The sequence below is a fragment of the Poecilia mexicana genome, unplaced genomic scaffold (genome assembly GCF_051168715.1).
Source record: "Poecilia mexicana isolate PSO_F unplaced genomic scaffold, ASM5116871v1 scaffold_1, whole genome shotgun sequence".
Classification (NCBI taxonomy): domain Eukaryota; kingdom Metazoa; phylum Chordata; class Actinopteri; order Cyprinodontiformes; family Poeciliidae; genus Poecilia; species Poecilia mexicana.
This window is the reverse complement of record NW_028263370.1, coordinates 9,509,830-9,533,680: the sequence shown is the minus strand read 5'-3', so window position 1 is coordinate 9,533,680 and position 23,851 is coordinate 9,509,830. Positions and strand designations below refer to the sequence as shown.

The following is a 23,851-nucleotide window of genomic DNA, read 5'->3' as shown; positions in this document are numbered from 1 at the left end:
TCCACCTGATACGTCCACAGCAGGCGGGGAACGCAGAGTGCAGCAGTGGGGTTTGTAAGGAGGTTGGTGTGGGATGATGCTAATAGAAAAATGCACAATCTGTTGTGCAGCTGAGCTGTGCAGCAACGACTGGCTAGCTAGTCTCTTATATAGGAACTGCAAGAGATGGTTTATTGAGTTACTTCCTTGTGTTCTTGAGAGCAAAGCTGGTTGAACAATGGATGCAAAAGTTGGATCATGACATAAATACAGTCAAGTGCAAAAGTATTCATACCTCTGGGACTTTTTTGTCAGTTTGTGAAGTTACAACCACAAACTTCAGTGCACAGCACTTTGATTTAATGTCATCAATTACACATGATTGTGAAGTGGAAGTAGAATGTCTTTACAAGTCATGTACACAGAGTCCACTTGTGTATAATGTAATGTCAGTGTAAATCCAATGGTTCTGTGAAGGCCTCAGAGGTTTGTTAGAGAACATTGGTGAACAAACTGCATCATGAAGACCAAGGAATACAACAGACAGGGCCTAGAGCCCAGCTCTGGAGAAGCTTCAGTCTGGGTAAGGTTAAAAAACAGTATTCTAAGCTTTGCACATCTGACATCTACTTAACTTATTATCTAAAAATGGAGAGAGGATGATGCAACTCCAAACCTACTAAGACAGGAAGAAAAGAGCACTGAAAGTTCAGTCCATTTACACTAACATGAAACAGATAGCCAGAGATACAGTGGAGTTGTTTAGGTCAAAGCATATCAATGAGGCCAAACGGTCCAGTTAAAGTGCAGACCTAAATTAAAATGAAAATCTGTTGCAAGACTAAAAGGTAGATGTTGTCCTCCATCAAATATGACTCAAACTGATGAAGCGAGGGGCAAAGGTTTAATCTCTAGATATGCAACGCTGGCAGATGCATATCCCAAATTACTAAATGATAAAATAACATCTCAATACAGCTGTAAGTCAGGGCAGCACAGCAACTGCCAGTTCCACGGTGTTCCACTAACCTTTGAAGTCAGAACAACATCAGGAACCCTTTATTGTTCGTATCATTAAACTCGCCTTGGTGGCGGGTGAAGAAAATACCTCAAGATTGTGACTATTTTGCAAACAACTGTTACCCGTGTTAGGGCGATACGCTGCCCTGCTGTGGTGAGGATAGGGTACTGCAGACTGCTGAACCTCAGCCACAGCTCTCCGCTCTTGCTCCCACATCTCCACTTCAGACTCGGTGGTCCGCGAGCCCACATCCGACACGTCTCCCTCCTCACCCTCGGTGCTGTTCCTGTACGGTCGCCGCTGCCAGTTCTGAATGGCCTGCTTGCGAAGACCCCAGTTTCTAGACCCGCATCCCGGGGAGCGCTCGTAGCCACCCTCGCCCATGCGGCACTGCATGTGATAGTACTGCGCCTCGGGACAATCCTCCATGGGATGCATCTCGACGCTGTCGCTGTCGTAGCCTCCAGAACCCTGCGAGACAGACTTTATCCTCCCTGATGCTCTGCAGAGGAACACAGAGTATTTGAACATAAATATGCTCTTCCTGCTTCGAGCCAAACACATCTATAACATCTCATTCTAAAAGTTCGCTTTAGTCTTAATAAATAACAAAATAAGCTTGGCTGACTATTAGCATGATGAAAGTTTTAGAAACATAAACATGAACAAGCACAGAAACGTATAAGAATCAAAACCTCTCTGAAATCTGCGTTAGAAATATAAAGCCACAAATTACAAACGAGAAAAATGTATTGCTTTACTCAAACCAGAGCATGTAAATCTCCGTTTTGCACAGAAAAATCTGTCTGAAAATGACAGATTGTGTTTTTAATGGGGGTCAAGTGAAAAACGGTTTCTTGGACCAGCATCATTACCACAAGTTTGCTTGGCGACAAACAGAAATTCACTCCACAACAGAAGGAAGTATTCCTCTAAACTGTGACAAAACTACCAACATCTACCATAATTTAATATGCGAACACAAAAACCTAATCTGGAATTAGAGAGCAAATGTAAAATACCTGAATCAGTACAGAAGACATGTTGTCTTATTTTGTCTTGGAAGAAAAGCCATGGATAATCTGCACCACATGCCAAAATATTTCCCATTTCTCAGATTTATCTTTGCAAGCCATGCTTGCACTGATCAAGTCATATTCAATAAGTCACAAAAACAGCTCCCTGTTTTTCTAAAATGATGCCCAACAACAGCAAGGATATAGAATGTATTGATCCTTAGCGAGGAGCTATTATTAACCCAAGACAGGAGGCTCAGACGAGTGCTTCTGGCCACATCGTGTGTCTGTGTCTGTTCTTCTGTCAGTGATTCAACGGGGAAAGCCTGACGTCACTACAGGAAATACATTCACTTCCAACTGGGAATGACAGTTGGGTTAGTCAGAGTACTACGGTACAGCCATGTGTCTGAGGTCGGTGCCAGAGACCCAGAAATAGTTCAGTCACACCTCAAATCGGGACATCAACCCTGTGTCTCAGTGCTGCTACTGAGGGAGATGCTAAAACTCCAGTACACTTCCCAGGACCCGACAAAATCCATCATGTAGACAACACAAAACAATAAATCTTAAAGGTTTATCACATAACAGCATTGGGTAAGAGGTCGAAACCGCTGCACCTCCAATAAAGAGAGATTGTCCTTCTGACAACAGTGAACAGCTATGTTGTGATGCTGTAAATTTTATTGTTGTAGATATTTTCAGTCTCACGTCAGATTTGGGCAAAAAAAAAAAAAAAAAAAAAAACTGTCTATTGGCCAAATTTAACACATTTAAAGGTTCTAACAATTTTCCTGATCTTTTTTTTTTTATAAATAAATAGATCAAGGAAGCATGAATTACCTATTGTTTACATGTGAGAAAAACAACTTGTTTTTCTTCTGTTTTTGTCTTTAGATTTATCTGGAAAAAAAAATAATATTTCAAACTTCTGGTGACAGTTTCTGACCTACCCTGTGCTGGGAGAAGATCGTCTCTCTGACACTTGGTACATTCCTCTTGTGCTACCAGAGAGGCTGGAATTTCTCTGAAGAAAAATGACAAATAAACAAGTGAGAACAAAGAGTTAATTTGTTTGGAAGAGATGGAAATCTTGAAAAAAAAAAAAAAATCAAAAATGTTCATTAGTTTTGGAGTCTGGAAAACGTCTGAGGGGGAAGTGGATCATTTTTCAGTGTGGTGCTGATTCACTACTCACTAACACTAAGAAGAAAGTGCTGACCAAGATGGAACACCAACATTCCTGGGGCTAAGCATTATTAATGCAGAGATCATTTTGAAAGAAAGAACTAATCGAAAACAACCAATCCCCCCACCCCCTTAAAAAATACGAGAATTGAATATCCGACAAGAATTGTAATGAAGTGTGAAGGACAGTTTCAGTTTTAGGTGCCACGAAACAAAACCTCTTTACTGTAAAAACCCTTATAAGACTCAGCTGACACCTGCTACTACTTTCTACTTTCTATTATATTTTCCATGACCCCTGCCAGTAACAAACTCAAAAATCCTATTTTTTTTTGTATGCAGTGAACACACCAGGTCTAAGTACATCCAGGCTGTTCTAAAGAAAACACCCTCTGTTGTGGGAGTTGCTACTGCAAGAAGATGCAAACATGGCTTTTTCAGTGTATGTGAGATGTTTATAAATGAGGACAGAAAAAACACAGAAAGTGTCAGAAATTCTTTAAAAGAAAAGTATTTTATATGGAGTATGTCATCTGTTTATTCAGCTTCAACAGAGAGCTAGACTCTGGTGCTTTGAGTGTCTTTCACTTAGCTTTATTTTTATTTTATTTTATTTTATTTATTTTTTGATAGCCTGCCACAGGCTATCAATTTACATCTAGCCTGGAGACATTAAAACTGGGGAGGGAGCTCTCTTTTGAACTCAGCCTCTGTCTATCATGGTGAAAGCTGAATTTGGAAATAGTGGCAGAAGAGTTTTCAAGTCAAGATATTCCTTCTCAAAAAAACAAGCATGGATACCAATGATTAAAGTTAGAAATCCTAATGTGCTAATTATGCTAATTGCTAGTAAAAAAACAAAGCAGTGTTAAATGTCAACTTCCTTGTCGGTTTGTCTTTGGATTAAAATGGCAAGACCCTGTTGTTCTCACACATACAGTGTCTAATGTAATGAGCACTCATGGCAGGAAGGTTAGGAAGAAATATTCTGAAGTTGGTTAGTATGGTGATGAAACAGTTCAAAAGGAGATAAAATCTGTACTGGTGGATAAAAGCTCTACAAAAACTGGAAAATCTGCCTAAAAATTCTGATGTTTTCTTATTTAACTTTAGATTTTTTTTTATTTTTTTTTACCCGTTTCATTAATTAACTATTAAGTCTGATTATCCAAAGGACATCCAACAGTTGTCTACATCTGTTTGATTCTACTGAAGACCCAGACCTGGTGTCTGGTGTAAATGGGTGCTAGGTGGGACACACTCTGGACAGGTCACCAGTCCACACACACACACACACACACACACACACACACACACACACACACACACACACACACACACGACAAAACAAGACAATCAATCTCTTGAGCCTACAGGCAAATTTAGAATCTCCATTTGAACTAACAGGTATATTTTTGAACTGTGGGAAGAAACTGAACATATACAGGTATGCAGACTGTAGGTAGAAAGGCCCCAGAATCTTCTTGCCCTGAGAAATCTGACCCTCTATGCCACCCCATCAAGCACAAATAATAAGAAAGCAGGGCTAGCTTGAAAAGTTAGGCAGCATACTGATCATCAAGACAGCAGCTGTTAGTTTGAAATTTGAACATTTGAAAAAACAAAAACAAAACAAAAAAAACTGAACAATAAATATTTTAATCCATAAACTGTAAAATTTATGGAAAGCAGATCTGAGAGCGGATGACAATTTGGCATGTTCCCAGGATTTAAAAGCTGATTCTCACGCCGTTTTCTTTGAAACAAATTCCTCTCGTCACTCTTCCACACATCACTCATCCCCAAAGCACTCGCTGTTTGCACGAGACTGCGCGGAGACATGAGCGAAGCAGAGCCAGGTGTAGGTCTGTGTACTGACATGCCTCAGAGGAAAAGCAAACACAAGCACAATTTCTCCTTTGTTCCCCTTCTTCCTACTTCCTGTCAGTGGAAATGGTCTATACAGGAAATAGACCAAACTGTCTGAGGCTCTGAGCCCAGGACACGCTGATGAAAAAAAGAAGAAGGGCAAATCTTCAGAACATGGACGAAATAATAATGCATTCATCTATAGAGGTTTGGATGAAATTTCAGTAGGTTTCCGCTTCGAACCCTTGGCGTAACAAAGCCAAAGAAATCTCAGCAAACACTGACATTTGATTCAAGCTGTGTTCCCTTTGTTTTCTGTGAGAAAACACTTCAAATCAGCCTGGAATTAAAATCACAGAGAGAGCCGGAAACAAGTCCACCCCGAGTGTCAGCCCTCAAATAAATCATTGGCTGTGAGGCCCGTCTCCGCGGAGATGAGGGCGACCCCGCTGCCACCGGATGGAGGGAGGAAGAGAGGCTGTGAGGGTGAGCGGCTGCCTGGGTAACATCTCCAGGCTTCCCATTCACGGCGCTACAAGGTGTCAGACAGTTTGAGCTCTACCCTGCACTTGTGCTCGTCATGCTGATTTTTTTCCAAAGTCAGACAACACTGCACATGCGTGCAAACACGAAACTGAGATATCTCAACTTTTAACACAACGCATCTAAATGCAGGCAACAGTATTGATCAAAAATGGGTAACGCTGCATTTCTGAATGAATATGGTAACAGAAGTGAAACTTTACAGTCCTGAAAATGTAAGTAGCAGACGTTTACAGGTTATCTGAGCTTTTATTTTGCTGAAAATAGCACCATCCTCTCCTCTCTTGGGTTCACCTCACTAGTTTTCCATAACACCTAGGTTTTAGGACTGGCATGGCCTTGGAAAAAGGTTGACCAGTGAATCATAAGTGTATTGATTTCACCATATGTTTTGGATCATAAACTTAACAAAAGACATGATAACAACATAAAATAGCCTGCTTGTACAGTCCATCAGATTGCGATTTAAAAGATTTCCAATTGTACCTGGCAGCAAGCAATGTGTGCCACACATTGATCATTTATTTCATGCCAAATAGCCCTGGACCGTTTGTTGCAAAAGAAATTGAATGTTATTCTCATTTGAGTCCCATTAGAGTTTAGCAAACTGCACGTGTTTACATTCGTTATGGTAGGAGGGAAAAAGCACTTTGCTGGCATGTCTCCAAAACAGCTATTTGTCTTGTGTAAGACATCAGTAAAAAGATACCTTTTTCTTAAAGGGATTCATAAATATTCCACTAATGACTTTTGTTAAATTATCTTCTAGAATCTTTAACTAAAGAATGCAAGTGTTGGTATGAATGCAAAGAAATTGCTTAATAGATTTAAATATATATAGTTGAACTTATTAATTTGAGGTGCCTGTAAATTAGTATATAGAGCAGTCATATGGATATTAGGAAATTGCTTGATCAAATAAAAAAAAAAATAAAGGTCAGGGGAAAAAAGACTGAAAGTATGCTGCAGCAAGAAAAGAGAAGTATAATTTTAGGATTAATTTGCACCTTTACAAGGGATGACAATAAATTTGTCAGTTTCTGTGCATCATGAACAATGGCAAAACATTGCACTGAGTGAGGGATTAATAATGCCTCTGTACAGTCACTGATGGTCTTTGAAGAAAAGGATTTCCACAGAGTCTAAAGAGAAAATTTGGTCTCCGGCAGATCTGAAGCACATCTGATTAAAAATCCTGTTAAAACCTTGATGGAAAGCAGGAGTTGGTTTCCATGGCAGCACACACATTTGCAGAATATGAAGCAGGTCACCTCTTTCTCCACAGGTGTTGGATAATAATTTAAAAAGGTGTCATTTTAAGAACGACCTTTTGGATATTGTTCTTTTTTTTCCTCTTTCTCTTTCTGTTTTTTTTTTTTTTTTGCATCATTGTGTAATAAGGCAAAACACAAGGGGAGAGTGGCACAGTTCAAGCCCTGAGCCTGGAGACAAATGAGCTGGATGTCAGTCTAAAGCTGCAGAGGCTCCTCTTTGTCCATTACACTCTCTGGTAAGGAAAAATTGCAGCAGAGACTCGATGTTCTGACTGATGTGGTGCTGAATGATAAGCAGACAAGGATCATGATTCCTGTTTCTGTAGTCTCCTTGTTCAGGAAGCATCAGCTGATCAAAAGATCGTCTGGGGACTCCTGTTGGAGGAACTTAATCCAAAAACCTCACTGATCTTTCGCTTTAGGAGATCTGAAGACCTGCAGGTTTAAAAAGCAAACTACGTCTGTGACTACCCTCATCGATTCAAATTGACATTGTAATTAGAAAATGCATACGTGTGTGTTTGAGGCAAAGATTGACAGTTCAGCATTCCCGATAAATTGTAGCAGCATTTTGATCTCTGTGACTCCAGCTGTTTTACCCCTCAAACACATTTAAAACGGAACCAAAACGATCCAACAGGAGTGCATGAATACTGCATTAAGACCACAAACTAAAAATACGTTGAAAGATCCGAACCTGGCGCCCAGTGCCCTTCGAGGCCTGCAGACTGCAGCGTCCCAGGCTGCCGTTCGGTGTGGTGCCGCAGCTGCTGATGATCTGCAGCTGTTTCTCAGCACGGTCAGCTCGGTCCAGAAGCTCCTCAATGAACTGCTGCAGGCGCACCTTAGCGTTGGCTTCCCGTGCCGCCGTCTCCTGAAGGAACTGGTCGATCTGGGAAACCTCCCTGCACACACGGAAGGAGGAGGCAGTTTTATAAAGACAGTCTTTAAACTAGAAGCTATTTCCCAATGGGACAGGTGTGTGAGGGCAGAAGCAGCTGTCCTAGTAAAGCCCAGGTACTCTAAGTGAATGCAATTGGAGCAACAACAATTTATCTTTGTGGCACCACATCATTTAAACATTTAGGTGACTCTTCCAATGTGAACTGATAATCTTTACTTGTTTGGTATATTTTCTTTTAAGATGTTGAAATGTAGGCAGGCGCATTTCTTTTCTGCGCAGAAGAGCTGCTGCAGAGAACTCAACTGAGGATGAAAAACGAGTCACTGAAAATGTCCCAGCCATTAAATGAAAACTGGGTCAGAAGTCTGTTTGTTTGTGAGCATGACGGTCATTAGTTTGGATTGTTTATGTTTAGCCGAAATCCATCAGTCGATGCATCGAAACGTCATACATCCCAGAATCTACTCCTCAGCAGCAGCAACACGCATAATGAAGGTTTTATGAAATGGGGACATTCAGAGATAAAAATAGTTTGGTGTCTGGCACGGTTAACTTTACTCCTCTCCAGGCACAGCTGACAAGAATTGTGAATCCAAAATTAGTCAAGGTAGCTGACAGTCAGTCAGACGTAAAAGCTGCATAACAAAACAATGAATCAGCAAATGAAATGAAAGCGAACTGTTTAAGGAGGGTTTTTTTTTTTGCTTTCACTGAAATTTGCCCTTTGAGGTTTCAAATGGTTAGAAAATACATATGCATTTTATTCAATCTTAAATAAGTAAATTTATTTCAGTGGGTCAATTTAAAAGCTGAAACTTAAATATTTATTTTAGATAGGGTGACATACTATAACATTTTATCACATTATATAAAATACGTCAGACACACAACACAATCCAGCCACTGACTGCTAAAAAGATATCAGAGCATATAAATAAGGGCCCCACAGTTTATCACAAATTCATCATTACAACTGCACAAATTAAACATAGTGTGCAGAACTGCTTGAAGTCCAATAAATGTTTGCAAACTATTTTGGTACCATGCATTCAGGCAATGACTGCAAAACTTTGGTGAGGTGTGAGGTGACCACATCATTATGAAAACACAACAGACATCAGTCAGAAGGAACTTTTTCAACAATACCCGATTGTTGAGATGGACATAATGATTTTCTTTCTTTCCAGTGGCTGGACAAACTACTCATTACCTGCAGTCTATGTCTGCTATGAACCTGCGGCAGTAAGACTTTTTAATTATTTGTTTATGCATCCCAAGTCATATTGTTATTTGTATTTCGCCAAAATCATCACAAATTGACATTTTCCAAATTTCTGGCAGTGAAAGTTTGAAAATATAGACAAATACGTCGTTATCAACTAGTGTTGGCTAGTCAGATTGGTTAGTGAGCACAATTAGCAAATCTAACTGTTTTTTCCAACAAGCAGCCGGATTGAAGCACGTCTCATGTAGGTAAACAGAATACTGCATCATTTGTCAGACATTTTATTTTATGTTATTTAAAAATTCTAGTGTAAGAACAGGGACAAATAATTCACCCCATTTATGTAAACCAATGAAAGCAACATAGAGGAAACATAGAAAAAGCTGATTTTGTTAGTAACCAGTAAGCGAAAAAAAGCATTTTGTGCTTTGGCATCAGCATATTCATGCAGCTTGTCTTCATCAATTATTCAACTGTATCAGAAATTTGCTTCGTATGACGATAACAGGAGTAACCAATACTTTCCTCCTCTTACAGTATGAAAGGATGAAATGTCTGGCAGACATAATATTTTAGCAGCATAAAACTGTTCACAACGTTGACAATTTTATATTGGTTGACCTTGTTTATTGTATCCAGGAAGGGAGAAAATAGAACATTGTGGGGTTTTTTTTATCCTTATGCAAGAAGAAGTATGTGAGAAAGCAGAGGGTGAGAGACAGTGGATTGTGTCTGTTAAAGCAAAGGGAACAATGACTGGGAAGGGGGAAAAAAGAACATACTGCAGCGGCTGAAACAACAGGTGAAAATCTGCAGCCATGTGGAAGCAGAAAAAAACAGAACGTTTGTCAGTGAAGGGGATGAAATGATGCAGTCTTCCTGTTTCAATCCATATCTCTACACAAGCACAGAGATTTTATGATGACGTATGGACACTTTTATCTCAGCCATATTCACACAGATCTCTGAAGTACATCTAAACACACATGTTCACACCGTCTTATGCACCTGAAACACTTCTACACGTCTGCCTTGCGATTCAGTTAACATCAGGATATTTGTGGCTTACGTTACTTCAGCCTTACATGTCAATCCTAACAATGAGAACTGGAAAGACAAACACCCTCCAAAAAGACAAAGTTATCCATTCTTTTTCTTTTCCTCACTTTTCAAATAGCTTCACAAAACTTGTAAGACGCTCGTCTTAGTTTCTTATTGCTAACCACGGACACACACGGTCCCTCTGCTCATAAATCCTCATCTAAATGTAGCCCAATATCGACCAGGCCATCCATTCACTTCAGTCTGAGTTATCTATCAAATTCAATCATAAGGGCCTTCATCTCGACAGAAAGCCGGTCTGTACTGTCAGAATACAAATACTTGCTGTTCACAGAACATTCCCTAAAGATTGTCACGACTATTGCGCACTCCAGATACAGTCACATACCTGCAGATAAAAAAGCCGATTAAATGAGGCCCGTTGATACCTAATACTTTATGCATAGCATTCTTCCACAAATAATTAATGAGTAATATTTTTAATAATGAAAACCTTTCCAAATATTCCTAAAGAAAACAGTGGCGGAATCCGCAAAATAAATTCTTCTCCTATCAAAACCACTTGTGGACTAACTAGGTTTGGGCAATACTTTCCACAAAGATAAAATACAACTCTTCACCTTGAGGAGTCTGTTAAGTCAGGCAGAGGATCATATCTTAGTGGATTGGAGCCCATATTTTCTAATAGTCACAAAATTGTGTTTATTTGTTGATTCCATTGCATAACTATGCAGTAGAACTAATTATATCCAATAATAACCAGTGATGGGTTTTGCTTGAACGGATTTTGATCATCCAGCAAATTGCAAAGACAGATAAAATGAGCTGATTTCCTGAAGTCTGAGGGAAAATTTTAAAGGCTGAAATTAAAATGTTCCACCATTTTCATTTGTCCGCAAGCCGTAGATTTTTTTTTTTTATGATTCCAGATGTTCTTAATTTTTCCAGCTGCTATTAAGCCAGTTAACAGCCAAGCCCGAGCAACTTCTGTTTGTTTTCATCCCAGGGAGTTTTATCTTAATGATGTATATGCAGTGACTATTTAAAGAGCTGTTTGTGGTGCATAATTGCTCTGTGAATGAATCTCTCCACAATGTCAGCTGCATACAAAGTAATAAATGAGCAGCTGTGCGTGAGGCGTTGTGCCTGCTCATCATCCTTACCTACAAAGGTTTTGAGCTCAGGACAAATGATCAGATGGGTGTCATTTTATTCTCAGTGCTGCTGAAGGCAAAATTCAGGTTCAGAAAGCTATTTGTGAACGTAAAAGACACAGAAGTTAGACCTCTGATGTGAAACATTACTCCTGTTTGGAGTTTCTGAGGGCCTTAGCGGCCGCTGATGTCTTTGTGACCTTGAAAAACTTGGGGATGAGTCAAAGAAAAATGTTTATTCAATGTGTTATTCAAAGGCAGTCAGCTCATTGAAGTCTGCCTAGTCATTGGGCTGGCAGTAAATGTTCTTACTGTGATGCCCTTTTTCCACCTCAGACCTATGATGTACTTTAGAGTCTGAATAAGCTCCCTGTTTCACTGCCAGCTTTTCCTCAGAGACACAGACACATGATATGTGCATGAGTCCGCGTGCGTGTGCATATGTGTGTGTGTGTGTGCGTGTGTGTAGGTGTGTGTGTGTGCGTGCGTGCGTGCGTGCGTGCGTGCGTGCGTGCGTGTGTGTGTGTGTGTGTGTGTGTGTGTGTGTGTGTGTGTACGTGCGTGTGCATGCTGGAGAAGCGGTTGCTTTGGATAAGATTTTAAGGAAAGGATTTTAAGGAAGCAGTTTCACAATTTCGTTCTCATTCAACCAGGAAACACATGAGCAGCAGTTTTTCATTTCATAAGAGAAATAAAAGAAAACCAGATCTCATTCAAATTACATAAGAAACTTCTATGTATTTTAGTGTCACTGGGTTTACTGTATCTAGAAATTACAATTAAATGTAGCCTTTAAAGTGGCAGGTGTCTTTGTGTATTTTCTTTCTCACAGATAGTTTTGAAATGAAAAAATGCTTAAGTGCTATTTAGGTAGCCTATTCACATCTTAGCTAAAGTTTGCACAGGAACCGTCCTGTTGGTAAAGTGTTAGCAGGAGGTTTTTTTTTTTTTTTACACTGATGTGTGCATAAAGCCAGGTCAATAGGTCGTTTTTCAGGATGCAATGGTTTAACAAGTTACAACTTCTAGAATTATTAAAAAATAATTGAAAAACTTTGGTGAACAAGCTTGGATTTATTGCAACATATCTCTAATCCACACAGGGTCCACACAAGCATGCATTTTGAATACATCATTAAGTTTCTTTCATCATTGTGACTGAACATTTGTCCATCATGTTTTTCTTTTGAAATGTGGAATGTTTTTAAATCGGCCCTGTTCAAGGTTTTATATGCGCTCCTTCTCCAACACGCCTGAACCAAATGGCTCATCGGCAGCTTTTAGCCCACCAGAGGCCGAGTAATGAGCCATTTATTTGATTCAGCTGTTGAATCAGAGATGCTGAGATCCAGGTTCCAGCCTTCTCATCTAAACAGTCACTACAAACCAAAAGGTAATGGCCTATAATGCTCACAAATAACCCAGCAATCCCCAAAGCTCAAGCTGATCATTGTGTCGATGTAAATAATGTTTCTTAAAGAAACCAGGTTGACTGGATGCTTCACACTGTCAAACAGCAACAGCCATCTTTGACTGCTAGCATTTTATAAACCAAACAATTTTTGTTTTTGCAGTCAACAGATGACACCATTATCTGCTATCTGATACTGATAATTATAGTCTTCTATTAATCATCAATAGGCTCTAATGCATTTAGTGTTCATTTGAATGTCTGTTTGTTATCTACATGGTATTTAACAATGCCATTAGTGGGGGTTGGTAAATAGCCCATGCATTATTTCTAGACACAGAGTAGTGATGTGTGGAGCTGTGTTTGTACAGAATGTTTCAGCAGTTTAACCTTTTTTTTTTTTTTTTTTGCATGTTATTAGTTTTGAAACAGCTGTTTGAATAAAAATTTAGCATTTTATGATAGGAAGCACTTCTATATTTAAATATGCAGAAGAGTCAACAAAGAGATAAAAAAATGAAAGGAGCCACGATTTGTCGTGTAAAGACGTCTTTTCAGACTTAGCCTTTCAGAAAAGTAAGACATTTCTTTTTCACTTAGGTTTTATTTTTAAATGCCTCTGTTTCACAACCTGCAGGACCTCCCTCTTATTTTTGAGAGAACTCAATTTTTAATTTATAAATAAAATAGAAAACAATATTTTATTGTTGCTGTTATGAAAGTATGCTTTTGGAAACTTCTAATAGACCAACTGGCATGTGAGTTGATTGGACGCACAGCTGTGGATGTATTTTAAGGAAACATGTGCTTTCTTGTTTGACACAAGAAACAAACAAATCTGTTTGTCTTTTTGCGTTCTTGGGTCAGACGCTTCACACAGCCTGTGGCGCTGGTGCATGTCAGGCTACTTTCTGTCAGACAGCCCCAAGGCAGCAGTTGTGGCTATAATACAGTACCTTATCATATTGTGTGCATGGTTGGGTGATTGGGTGAATGACTTAATATAGTGTGAAGTACTTTGGAGTTCTCTGGACTACATGAAGCTTGGATTTATTGCAACATAAATCCATCTGTCACCAGCTTCCTGCTGAAGCTGGAGACAAGGCGCCGTTATCCACCGTAAAATGTGTCTTGTACTTACCTGAGCTAAAAGGCCACTCAGCAAGGTGGAAGCCACTAATAAATAAATCTCTAACACATTCTTTCTCTCATTATTGTGTCATTTAGAACATACCAATAATTTTGGAAATTTTAACTGACCTAAACCATGAGACGTTTGGTCTAATTTAACTTCATACAATGAAAAAAAAATTTTTTTTTTACTAACTATATGTGAAGTTCTGGTTTAACCACATTCTGCAGGTCTTGCCATCCTCGTTCCATTCTCTGTGTTCATTATGCATTAGGTGTTGCCACATGAGTTCCTTCCTTTGTGTTTGGTTTCTTAGTTTATTCTTCTGTTCTGATCTTTGTTCATTTGGATTTATTTCTCTGAGGTTAGTGTTGCTCTTATTTTTTCCTAGGTTTGTGGCTATTGCTGAGTCTTAGTTCAGATACTTTATATTCTTTTTTCCCTCAAGTTTCCTGCTGTCTTTCTACCACAGCTGCTTCACATACATCTCGATTAATTCACCTGCTTTCAACGTCAATCTCTGCTCTTTCCTTCTGTATATAAACTCATTGGTTTTCATTGTTCTTCATTGGTTCCTTCCGTTCCTCTGTCTCTTCTAATCGATCTGTTCTCTTCATGCCAGACCTGCATGTAACCACGTACACTCCAAGGTTTTGTCTGCATTTAAGGCCAACAATCAGCAAACAAAGGTGAGAGCTTTACTAATATCAGTGTTTGGACCTCAGTCACGACATCTCTGATCAATTAGTCTAAATGAGACATAAATTTAATTTTGCTTGTTTCTTAACAAACGTAATGGATCGGCCAGTGAAGGTTACAAGACTTGCTCTCCGGTAAAAACATTTTTTTTTTTTGCACAGCTTACAGGTTGCAACTAAAAATAACATCAGTGTCTGGAAACAAACAATAAATCAGTCTGGGACTAATTTCAATAAAAGCTCTGAAAGCGTTTCAGCTCTCACTTTCAGTGCCAGACTGCCAGACGGCTCCAAATCACGTTCAACTTGCTTCATAATGCCATGATTTACGTCCAAGTCCATTTACAGAGCAGAAGTGGCACTAGTTCATGAAGGAGCTTGGCAGCTTTATGGAGAGACTTGCAGGACGCAATGAGACGAGTTTGCTGCTACCTGCCCAGCTGCTTCTTTTCAACCATCCAATCAGCACCTGATCGGCCCTGAAGGGCACCGGTGTACAAGAGGAAGAGGACAGATGCAATACTCATCTGCTGAATTAAAACATCAACAAGGTTGAGGTGAGGGAAACAAGGGGAACGGGTCTTTCTTTGGAGGATAATATTGCCTGAACCAAGGCATTATGGTAAAACAAACAAAAAAAAAGACAGCGTGTTAAAGTTAAAGTTGTATTAGTGTGAGCTAATACAGCTGAACTGATTTGTTTAATTTTACCCGTTTCTTTAAACAGGGTGCCAATAAAGGTGCAGCACATTGTACCATTATTGTTTGGCTAATTGTGCAACACAAAGTTTAATTTGAGTCAACACTTTACAAAACCTTGAAGAAGCTGCAAGTGTTTTGAGATACAAGTCTGAATGTTTTGCAGGGTTCTTCAATTAAAAAAGAAAAAAAAAAAGCCAGACTGAAAGTTGACCATCTGTGGACATCAATGTACAAGTCTTGCCACAGATTTCTAATTCCTTTTAGATCTGGATATTTGACTAGGCCATTTTAACACACCACTAATATCTCAATCTGAACCACTGCATTGAAATATCAGCTGTATGTTCAGGGTCATTGTCAGGCTGAAAGTTCATGTCTTTTTGCAGTTTCTATCAAGTTTTCTTTAACTAACACTCTTAAGCACATCACTCACTCACCTGTGACAAGTGAAGCCCAGCAAAAGTTACTGAGTTTTAAGAGTCAGATATATTATGTTTACTTATTTCTGAAGGAAAAAGGTTTGGATAGGGCTTTGCTTAGGTTTTGTGAAAGCTGCTGTTTGGCCTATAATCTTGCAGAAGGAGGAAGAAAAAAAAAACTGAAAAACTTAGAAGGTTGCAGGCTGCTGTGCAACAGACGGACTCATGGAGTTGTCAAGGCCCCATGATATGCGATCGCTGTGTGGCTTGCAAAAAAATTAACAAATGTTTTGGTTGGAAATGGGTACGTAAAGTCATTGTGTAATGACTTTGACTCTGATCTCTGCCTGCTGTCTTTTAGGCTGTCTCCAACTTCATCTGCTCTCGGTCACATGTGCCATGTTTATTTTAAGCCTAAAAAAGTAGCCTGCGGTGAAGACTCTCTAGCAAGATGTGGTTAAATGGCTGCTCCTGAGATCACTGGAAACTAAAGAATGCTTGTGCACATGCAGGCTCATACCGTATCATCTTTCTGTTTGTTGTTAATTTTTTGTTTGGCATTTAATAAACTTCTGATTTGTTCAGTTAGGTGTTGTCCGAGTCTCTGATTGTATTTAAAAGGTTAAAACTTATTACATATTTTATTATTATGTTCTATAAAGTTTATGGTATATTAAGATAAAGCCTGAATATTGAAAAATTATTTTGTGCTAGATTGCTGTTTCTGGCTCTGTAGATTTTCATAATGTTATTTGTCTTGTTTGTCTCCCGTTAACCATGAAAAAAAATGAACACAACTGTATGTAAATTAATGTACTGAGAGAGAGAAGTCTGATTGGCTTTTTTTGAAATCAGATTTGTCCTGATTAACGTTCTGTTTTAATAAGAGCTTTCCCCACAATAATTGTGCCATTTTATGCTAATAGGGCCTGTGTTGTACCAAGAGGAAAAGCTTTTATAGTGTTGTTGGTAAATTACAAGCTCCTCGTTATTAACATCTCCACTTGTTTGTGCACTAATTTGTAAAGCAGCAGTTTGCTTTGGTCTTCATTTGAAATGAGCAGGTAGCAGCTGTGGCTGTAAATCCGGAGGTCGCCCACACAACGGGTAACTCCCATTAGTAATCATTTGAAAAATAAGGTGCCATTTTGTCTGACAATTCTTAAATGTTCCTATTTACTGCATCCATCCATCCTCTGTACACCCTTTTCCCTAGTGGGGTAAGGAGGGTTGCTGGTGCCTAAGTCCACCGAACATTTCGGGCGAGAGGCAGGGTACACCATGGACAGGTCACCAGTCTGTTGCAGTCTATTTAGTGCAATCCAGGTAAAATTTAGAAAAAAAAAAAAAAAAAAAAAAAAAATTACTCCTGTACAAAATAAGATAAACTGACTTTGTTGCATATGAAATCTTTGAAAAATGAAATTCCTCTCACTGCTGTTTGTGGTTTAGCTCTGCCTCCTTGTTCACCAGATCCTGCTTGAGGTTGGCCAGCATTTCCACGGAGACGTCCACCTGCCGAGAGAGCTCAGAGGCCTTGTCCTCCAGGTCCTGTTTCTCCTGGCTCAGCCGCTCGCTCTCCTGCTTGGCCCTCTCCAGCTCGGAGCTCTTCCTCTCCAGCTCCGCCTGGAGACGGCCTACACGGGCCGCTATTTTCTGCTCCACCTACAAAACAAGAAGGCCGACAGTTTCAGCTGCTTCATGTCCTTTTGAAATTTATATACTGGAGAGAAAAAAAAAACTCGGCATGATATGTAAACAAATTTAACACAAAGTAACTACCACATCAATAATTAAGGACTTCTGCTAGGAATTGATTTACAGTTTTACGGTGTAATCAATTTAATGTAGTCATGCAATTTGTTGTTGAAAGAAAACCATAAATAGTTTTATTTCCTCAAGCAAATATGTGGAAGATTGTGTTCTGATCTGATGAGATCCAACCTTAACTGTATTGGACTCCATGCATGTTTCAGACATGGTGGTGGCTGTATCATGCTTTGGGGATGCTTTTATTCAGCAAAGAAAGAAATGCTCGTTGGAGTTGATTTAAAAAAAATGGACAGAGCTTAACAGAGGACAATCACGAGAGAAAACTTTCTGCAAAAACACTTCAGACTGGGGCAGAGGTTCATCTACGGCAGAACAAGAGTGGCAAAATTTTTTTTAGATCAAAGTACATTCATGTGTAAGAATGGCCCCCTCACCCTCCAGATGTAAATCCAAATAAGAATCTGTGGCAACACTTGGAAACTGCCTTTCGCAGCATTCTCCATCAAGACTGACGGAGGTTGAAATATTTGGGAAAGAATGGGCAAAGATTTCAATTTCTGGATCTGCAAAGGTGAAAAAGTAAACACCAAAAAGCAGCTAGAGTCACAGAGAATGTTCTACAAAATAGGGATGTGAAATATACACCACACTTTTCAGATTTCCATTTGCAAAGTATTTTAAAAACCCAATTTTCTTTTCATTTTACAATTCTGTATGTAGGTCTATTAAAAAATGTTACTTTTTGGTTGTATGACAAATTACAGAAATATTGAAGCTGAAAGCTTCTTTCTTATGCAAAAAAAACCCCCCAACACAATCAAAAGTACAAAATAAATAATAAATAAATAAATATCAGTATTAGTGTGCTCACATCGAAAATCTACTTTCCCACAGGCTAAGAAATATGCATTTCTGGTGGTTGGGTAACCTCCTCAAATTTCCTGCATATTCACTTTGTTTATAAGAGTTTCTGATTAAAGGTGTAGAGACGCTATGCTCCCAACATGCAACATATTAGCTGTTCCAAGATTGCTACCTTTAGAAGGACTGGATCACATTCAGATTGTGGCTTTAATGAGCTCCTTAGTTTCCTGTCTGCTGCTGAGCTCAAGGTTCTTTAAAAGCAGAAGAGTGTCAGGAGAAGTGTTGTTGACGGTTTAATGTCCAGCCTAAGGAGGGAGGGGGATAAGTATTTCCCTTGATTGCTTCTGCACTTTGCAATTACCCCCTCCAGAAATCAGGCTTGCACTTTGAGCAAGTACATGGCCACCAGAGTCAGCCTGTTAATACACCTCCTGCTGATAAAGTTTATTCTGATAACAGCGGCAATCCCACTTACCTCCTCCGACAACTTCTCCAGCCTCTCGTCCAGCTCCAGACGCTCGAACGCCCGCGCCTTCAGCCTCGCCAGGCCCTCCTCGTAAGCCGCCTCTACAGCACTGGCAGCCACATTTGCTGCCACAGCCACAGCGGTGCTGGGGTTTCCATGGCTGCCTGGATCCGTGGATGTCATCGCTTTCTTCATGAAGATCTCCCCCAGGGGGAACTCCACATTAGGAATGTACCTGGCCGCAGAGTTGGAGTTAGCTGGGGTCAAGCTGAGGTCGTCGGCACAGGGAAGCTCCCGGCAGGGAAAGCGGCGCTCCTTCAGAGCCGAAGGCCGGAGCGCTTCGAAGGGGTCGTTGTTGTTGGCGGGCGTGAGGAGAGCTCCCTCGGCCACTAGGGGCAGCAGAGCGGCGGCGTCACATACACTGTTAGACTTGGACAGGACATAAAGGGTCTCGTACGTGTGGTTGTACTCCAGGTGGGCTCGTAGGGACGAAAGGCTTCGGAAGCGCTTGTGCTCCCCGCAGCGAGGACAGCGGTATGGCAGGTCCAGAGAGGCCATTCCGTGCAGTAACTGCTGGAGGGGAGGGAGGCGCTCATGCGGCACGACGGCAGCGCCAGTATGAGGGCACGGAGGTCAGATCTCTCATGGTGAGAATGGGGTGGACTGGGTTAGTCAGCATGAGGAGGAAAAGATCCCACCGTAAAATGGAAGAGCCAGGTCAGTCACATGACTGCGCAGGGAGGGAACATTCACTCTCTGCACTTTAGAGGTCCTGAGTACCTGAATGGATGCAAAAAAAAAAGACAAAGAAAAAAAACACAAGTCACAGTTTGAGTTTCATCAAGTCACGTTCATACCGTTAGGCACAATCTGAAAATGTTCAGCTAGAGATGTTCTGGCAGATGACTGGATTGGTCAGAACCTTGGTATTCAAATTTTTCGCTAATCGGTAGATGTGTTTCCATTGACCATAAATTGCACAAACTGGAATACCAACTTTGAGAGACTTTTTGTCTGGTGAAAAAATCTGAAAGGCTGACTTCAGTAGCTATCAGCTAAACTTAATGTTTACAGCAAAGTTGCAAATTTTGTCTTTTAGGTTTTCAACTTTTGTCTGTCATGAAGTCTTCTGGTTTTGTAATTGTTGGTATCTTTTTACAAATGTGAGAGTTAAGGTAAGGCTCTGTACTGTGTAGGGAATAATCACTTGATGTTTATGATTTGGACGAATCACACTCTCTACTAAAATAAAAGTTCAAAATGTCAATTCCAAATCTTTTCATTTTTATCTAAACCTCTCATGTATGGTGGGACATCTTCTGCTCCTGATATAGTAAATGACCTCTAACTGTAGGAAGACTAGAGGGTTTTGAATGTGACTAATTTTAATAAAGAACTTTCAAAAAGTAATCTTTATTTATTTATTTATCTAAAATAAATAAATAAAGATTTCTGTCACTCCTAATTGTTTCAGATCTGTCACACACTCAACACCTCAATGGTCCTCACAAAAGCTGGTGTTAACGCCTTCTTCCCCAAACTTTCACACCAAAGAGTAAATGCCTCAGGTAGGATTCACTGAATGAGGCATTCACTGACTGATAAAGATTGGGATTTTTGAGTTTCAAGTGTAAAATTGTCAATTTCTCTGTGCTTTAGTCTTAATCTTATAAAATATATTCTGTGGTGCATTTTAAGTAAAAAAAAAAAAAAAAAAAAACTATCTTGCAACTAATATCCTTTGATTGGTGTTGCTGTCTTGTCACTTAAGATTATCTTATTGTTGTTTAAAAAAAACTTAATTTCTCTTTTTGTAAATAAACAAATAGTTTACTTTTCCTTTTACCATTGCTGTCTCTTATACTGTTACTGTTTCACTGTTTAAACTCAGTTTTAGCAATTTGAATGCTATTATTCACAACGCAAACTCAAGAAATATGCTTGCAAACAAAAGAGAAAATAAATAACAGTCCTTAAAACAACTGCAACATCCAGAGGTCATTTAGTCACTGCTTATATCATTCCATGTCATCATTGTCGGTAACAGTCCACACATTTAATAGAGCAGAAACATAAGAGGTTTAGTTCGAGTTCAACATCATACTCCTGAATTTTGTCCTCCTATGTAGAGGGAAAACTCTCAGAGATCCAGGAAATGAAAATGGCTCCATTAAGGAGAGTGCTCACTGGTGCCAACATCATTTTTCTGGGTTGAGTGTCTGAGGTCAAACAAGATAATATTAAGACCAAAAACCTAAATGTGTAAATTATCTGACTTGCAACCATCTGCACTTCTCTGTGAGTTGCGAAATTCAACACTGTGTTTACATTCCCCATATTGAAAAATGAAAACAGACACAAATAACATTACCAACTCTCTGTAGTATAAATACTGTCTTTTTCTCAAATAACACACTTCTTCATTCACAAAATTTCAGTGGATGAAAATTGCTTAACATTTTGTTCCTCCTTCTCATATATGCTACTTTAAATTATAATTATTTGAAGACCTTCCAGAACATTACATTTCTGGTCTATTTGGTAATGTTTGTTTTTCTTTTTTTGTAACAATGTTTCTTGACACTAAATATTTATTTATTTATTTTCCTGTATGTGGCGCCGCATTTGCCAGGAAAATGCATTCTGTGTGGGTCAAGCAGTAGAGCTGAGGTTTGGGGCTACACCCATGAAAAAAAAAGGAAAAAGAAAAAAAGAAAATCCTCTTTGCCGAACAGCTTTTGGTCGAGGTAGTGTGAAGTAGTGCAACCAAATAGTGCAGCGTGCACTGTTTTTATTTTAAGATTGGCTACTTTACATCTGGGTAGAAATTACAATCTAAGACTAAAGCCTGAAGCAGTGGAGATTTGTCTGAACTCTTCTACATCCTACAGTAGCTGTGAATGAGGAAAACAGCCACCATTAGAAATTTAATGACAAGTCACAGACGCAGACCATTCAGAGGCTGGAAATCCCCTGAAATCACAGAGACCGCTATTAGATGTCTGGTGAGGCTGAATTCGGGGAGAGAACTGGCAAGCTGTGCCCACTTATTAAGCAGGCAGAATGTCACAGACCTATTCACCAAACTGAAGTCAGCAGGCAAAACCATTACAGAGCTGGATTGTTCACCGTATTCCTTTCTGTTATGACAAATGATGCGGGAGAAGCTTTTGCATTTCCCCTCGCTGTTCCAATTATTCTTGCACAGATACATGAAACAGACATTGAAGTTGCATTCGCTATCGTGGAACTGATGTAAAAGTAGGAAATGCTTAACTCGATTGGAACCAAATAGTCGTATTCTGGCTTTGAAACAAGTTGAAATCTTTTCTCTCCTTTAACTAAAGTGAAGGGAATAAAACCGATCCATGCTCATTTTCTGCACTGATCACAGGCCGATTTGCAACTACGTCAAAGTGGCAGTTGTACTGCAGCACTAATCCGAGATGCAAACAAGCGCTAAGTGAAACAAACAATCTCCACAAAGCAGCCACCTGGTGGTAAGGCAAGACTCCCCTCTGTGTGCCACAGTGTGCAGCATTAGGAAGCGCACCATGTGTATTTTGTACAGTTATGTTTTGTCTAATATTTGAACAAACACCAATATTCCCAACTTATAAGACTCCCCATTAGAAATGTCCATAAGCTATTCTCTTCTGTCGATATTTATTGAAAAGCTATTGTTCGAAGCTCCCTGCAGAGATGTAATCTCTTTTTCCTCTGTCATATCTCCACATTTGCAAGCTGTCTAATGGTCAAACCGAGCAATGAAACGTAGCAATATGTAGAGAGACTTGCAGGGGGAACCTATTCCCTGCAGCAAGGTCACAAGTGACACAGATAATATTAAAGGTTCAGTAAATGTCTCTTTATCAGCGACTGCGTACATGAGGGCTGTGACCTGGAAAACTGTGCACTCCCAATCCATTTATCACACCCAGGAAAAGTTTCTGAACATAAAAGAAGGGATCAAGGCTGGGTAACACAAACAGATGAAGAAAACCACAGCTTCAATAAAAAGGAAGTAAACCTTTGTCCATTCAAGGATTTTACATCAGGCCATGATAAAAAATAAAAAATAAGGGCTGCATGGTAGTGGAGTTGGTCACATTGTTCCCTTTCAGGGTTCTCATCCTGACCAAGGCTTGTTCCAAACATTCTCCTGGGCGCTTTGGCTTTGTCTACAGTCCAACTATATGCGCTTAAGACTGGCAACTTTGATACATGCTCTTTGATATAAGGATGTGTCTGTGTGTATGGTTGTTCGTTCAATGTGTCTCTTTATTAACCTATGATGGACTGGAAACCAGTTCATCACAGGGCATTAGCTTGTGAAGCGGTCATTACCTTGATGGCTAATGACCGCTTCAGACAGACACGAGAGATGGCCACCAACTCCCCCATCATCCAGCAAGGTTCTTGTTCTGAAAAGAATCACTGAATATTCAACTGTGTTCTTATTGTTAAAGAAAGATCAATCTAAAATGGCTAGAGCTGTATAGAAAAATTAACTTCTAAACACCTTCTAAAGGAAGAACTTGAAGTTCCTGTTTTCTCAATGCTGTTAAAGCATTGCTTCACTTCATTTCAATGAATCCTACCAAAGGGAAGGGAGTTTATGGCAGTGTCTTGATTATTTATTTCTTATTTTTTTCTTCAGCCTTGCTGTCAGAGATTTGCTGTTGTGCTTGAGACCGTTGTTCTGTTGGTAGCCCAATTCAGGCCAACCTTCAGCAGACAATGTGGCCTCGATATACAGAGGCGTTTGGGGTCAAGTCAATGACTGCATGGTTCTCAAGTCCCATGATTGTGAAAGAGTCCCAAATTATCACACCTCCACCACCATACTTGACAGACAAGAGTAGGTATTCTTGCTGATGTAGTTTTTGGTTGTCATTACAAATGGATTCTCTTGTTTTGTAAAGAAATCTTGCCTCTAATCCTAAAGACCTCGTGTATGACTTAGAATCTACATCAGCATAACACTAAGATTTTATTTTTCTCAGCACGGAAAGTAAAGTTCTTTTTAACAATAAGTCTGGAGCAGTAGAATGTATTTGCATTAGAGATGCACCCATAGACCATATTAACTTGGACCAAATGTAAATTTCATGGCTAGCAAATTATTTCTCCCAAATTTTAGACCTTTCT

At 39.6% G+C, this 23,851-nt stretch overlaps 1 protein-coding gene across 1 annotated transcript in view; it reads right to left on the bottom strand.

Moving 5' to 3' along the window:
• The window catches only part of fbxo41 (F-box protein 41), a 28,698-nt gene extending 8,994 nt beyond the window's left edge, over positions 1-19,704 (bottom strand). Inside the window, exons 1-5 of the mRNA XM_014989584.2 lie at positions 18,710-19,704; positions 17,033-17,262; positions 7,588-7,795; positions 2,970-3,043; positions 1,123-1,502 (exon numbers count right to left, since the gene is read on the bottom strand). Coding sequence (XP_014845070.2) covers positions 1,123-1,502; positions 2,970-3,043; positions 7,588-7,795; positions 17,033-17,262; positions 18,710-19,258 — 1,441 coding nt within the window. The 5' untranslated portion in view covers positions 19,259-19,704. The remainder of the gene's footprint in view (positions 1-1,122; positions 1,503-2,969; positions 3,044-7,587; positions 7,796-17,032; positions 17,263-18,709) is intronic.
• Positions 19,705-23,851: the final 4,147 nt, after the last annotated feature.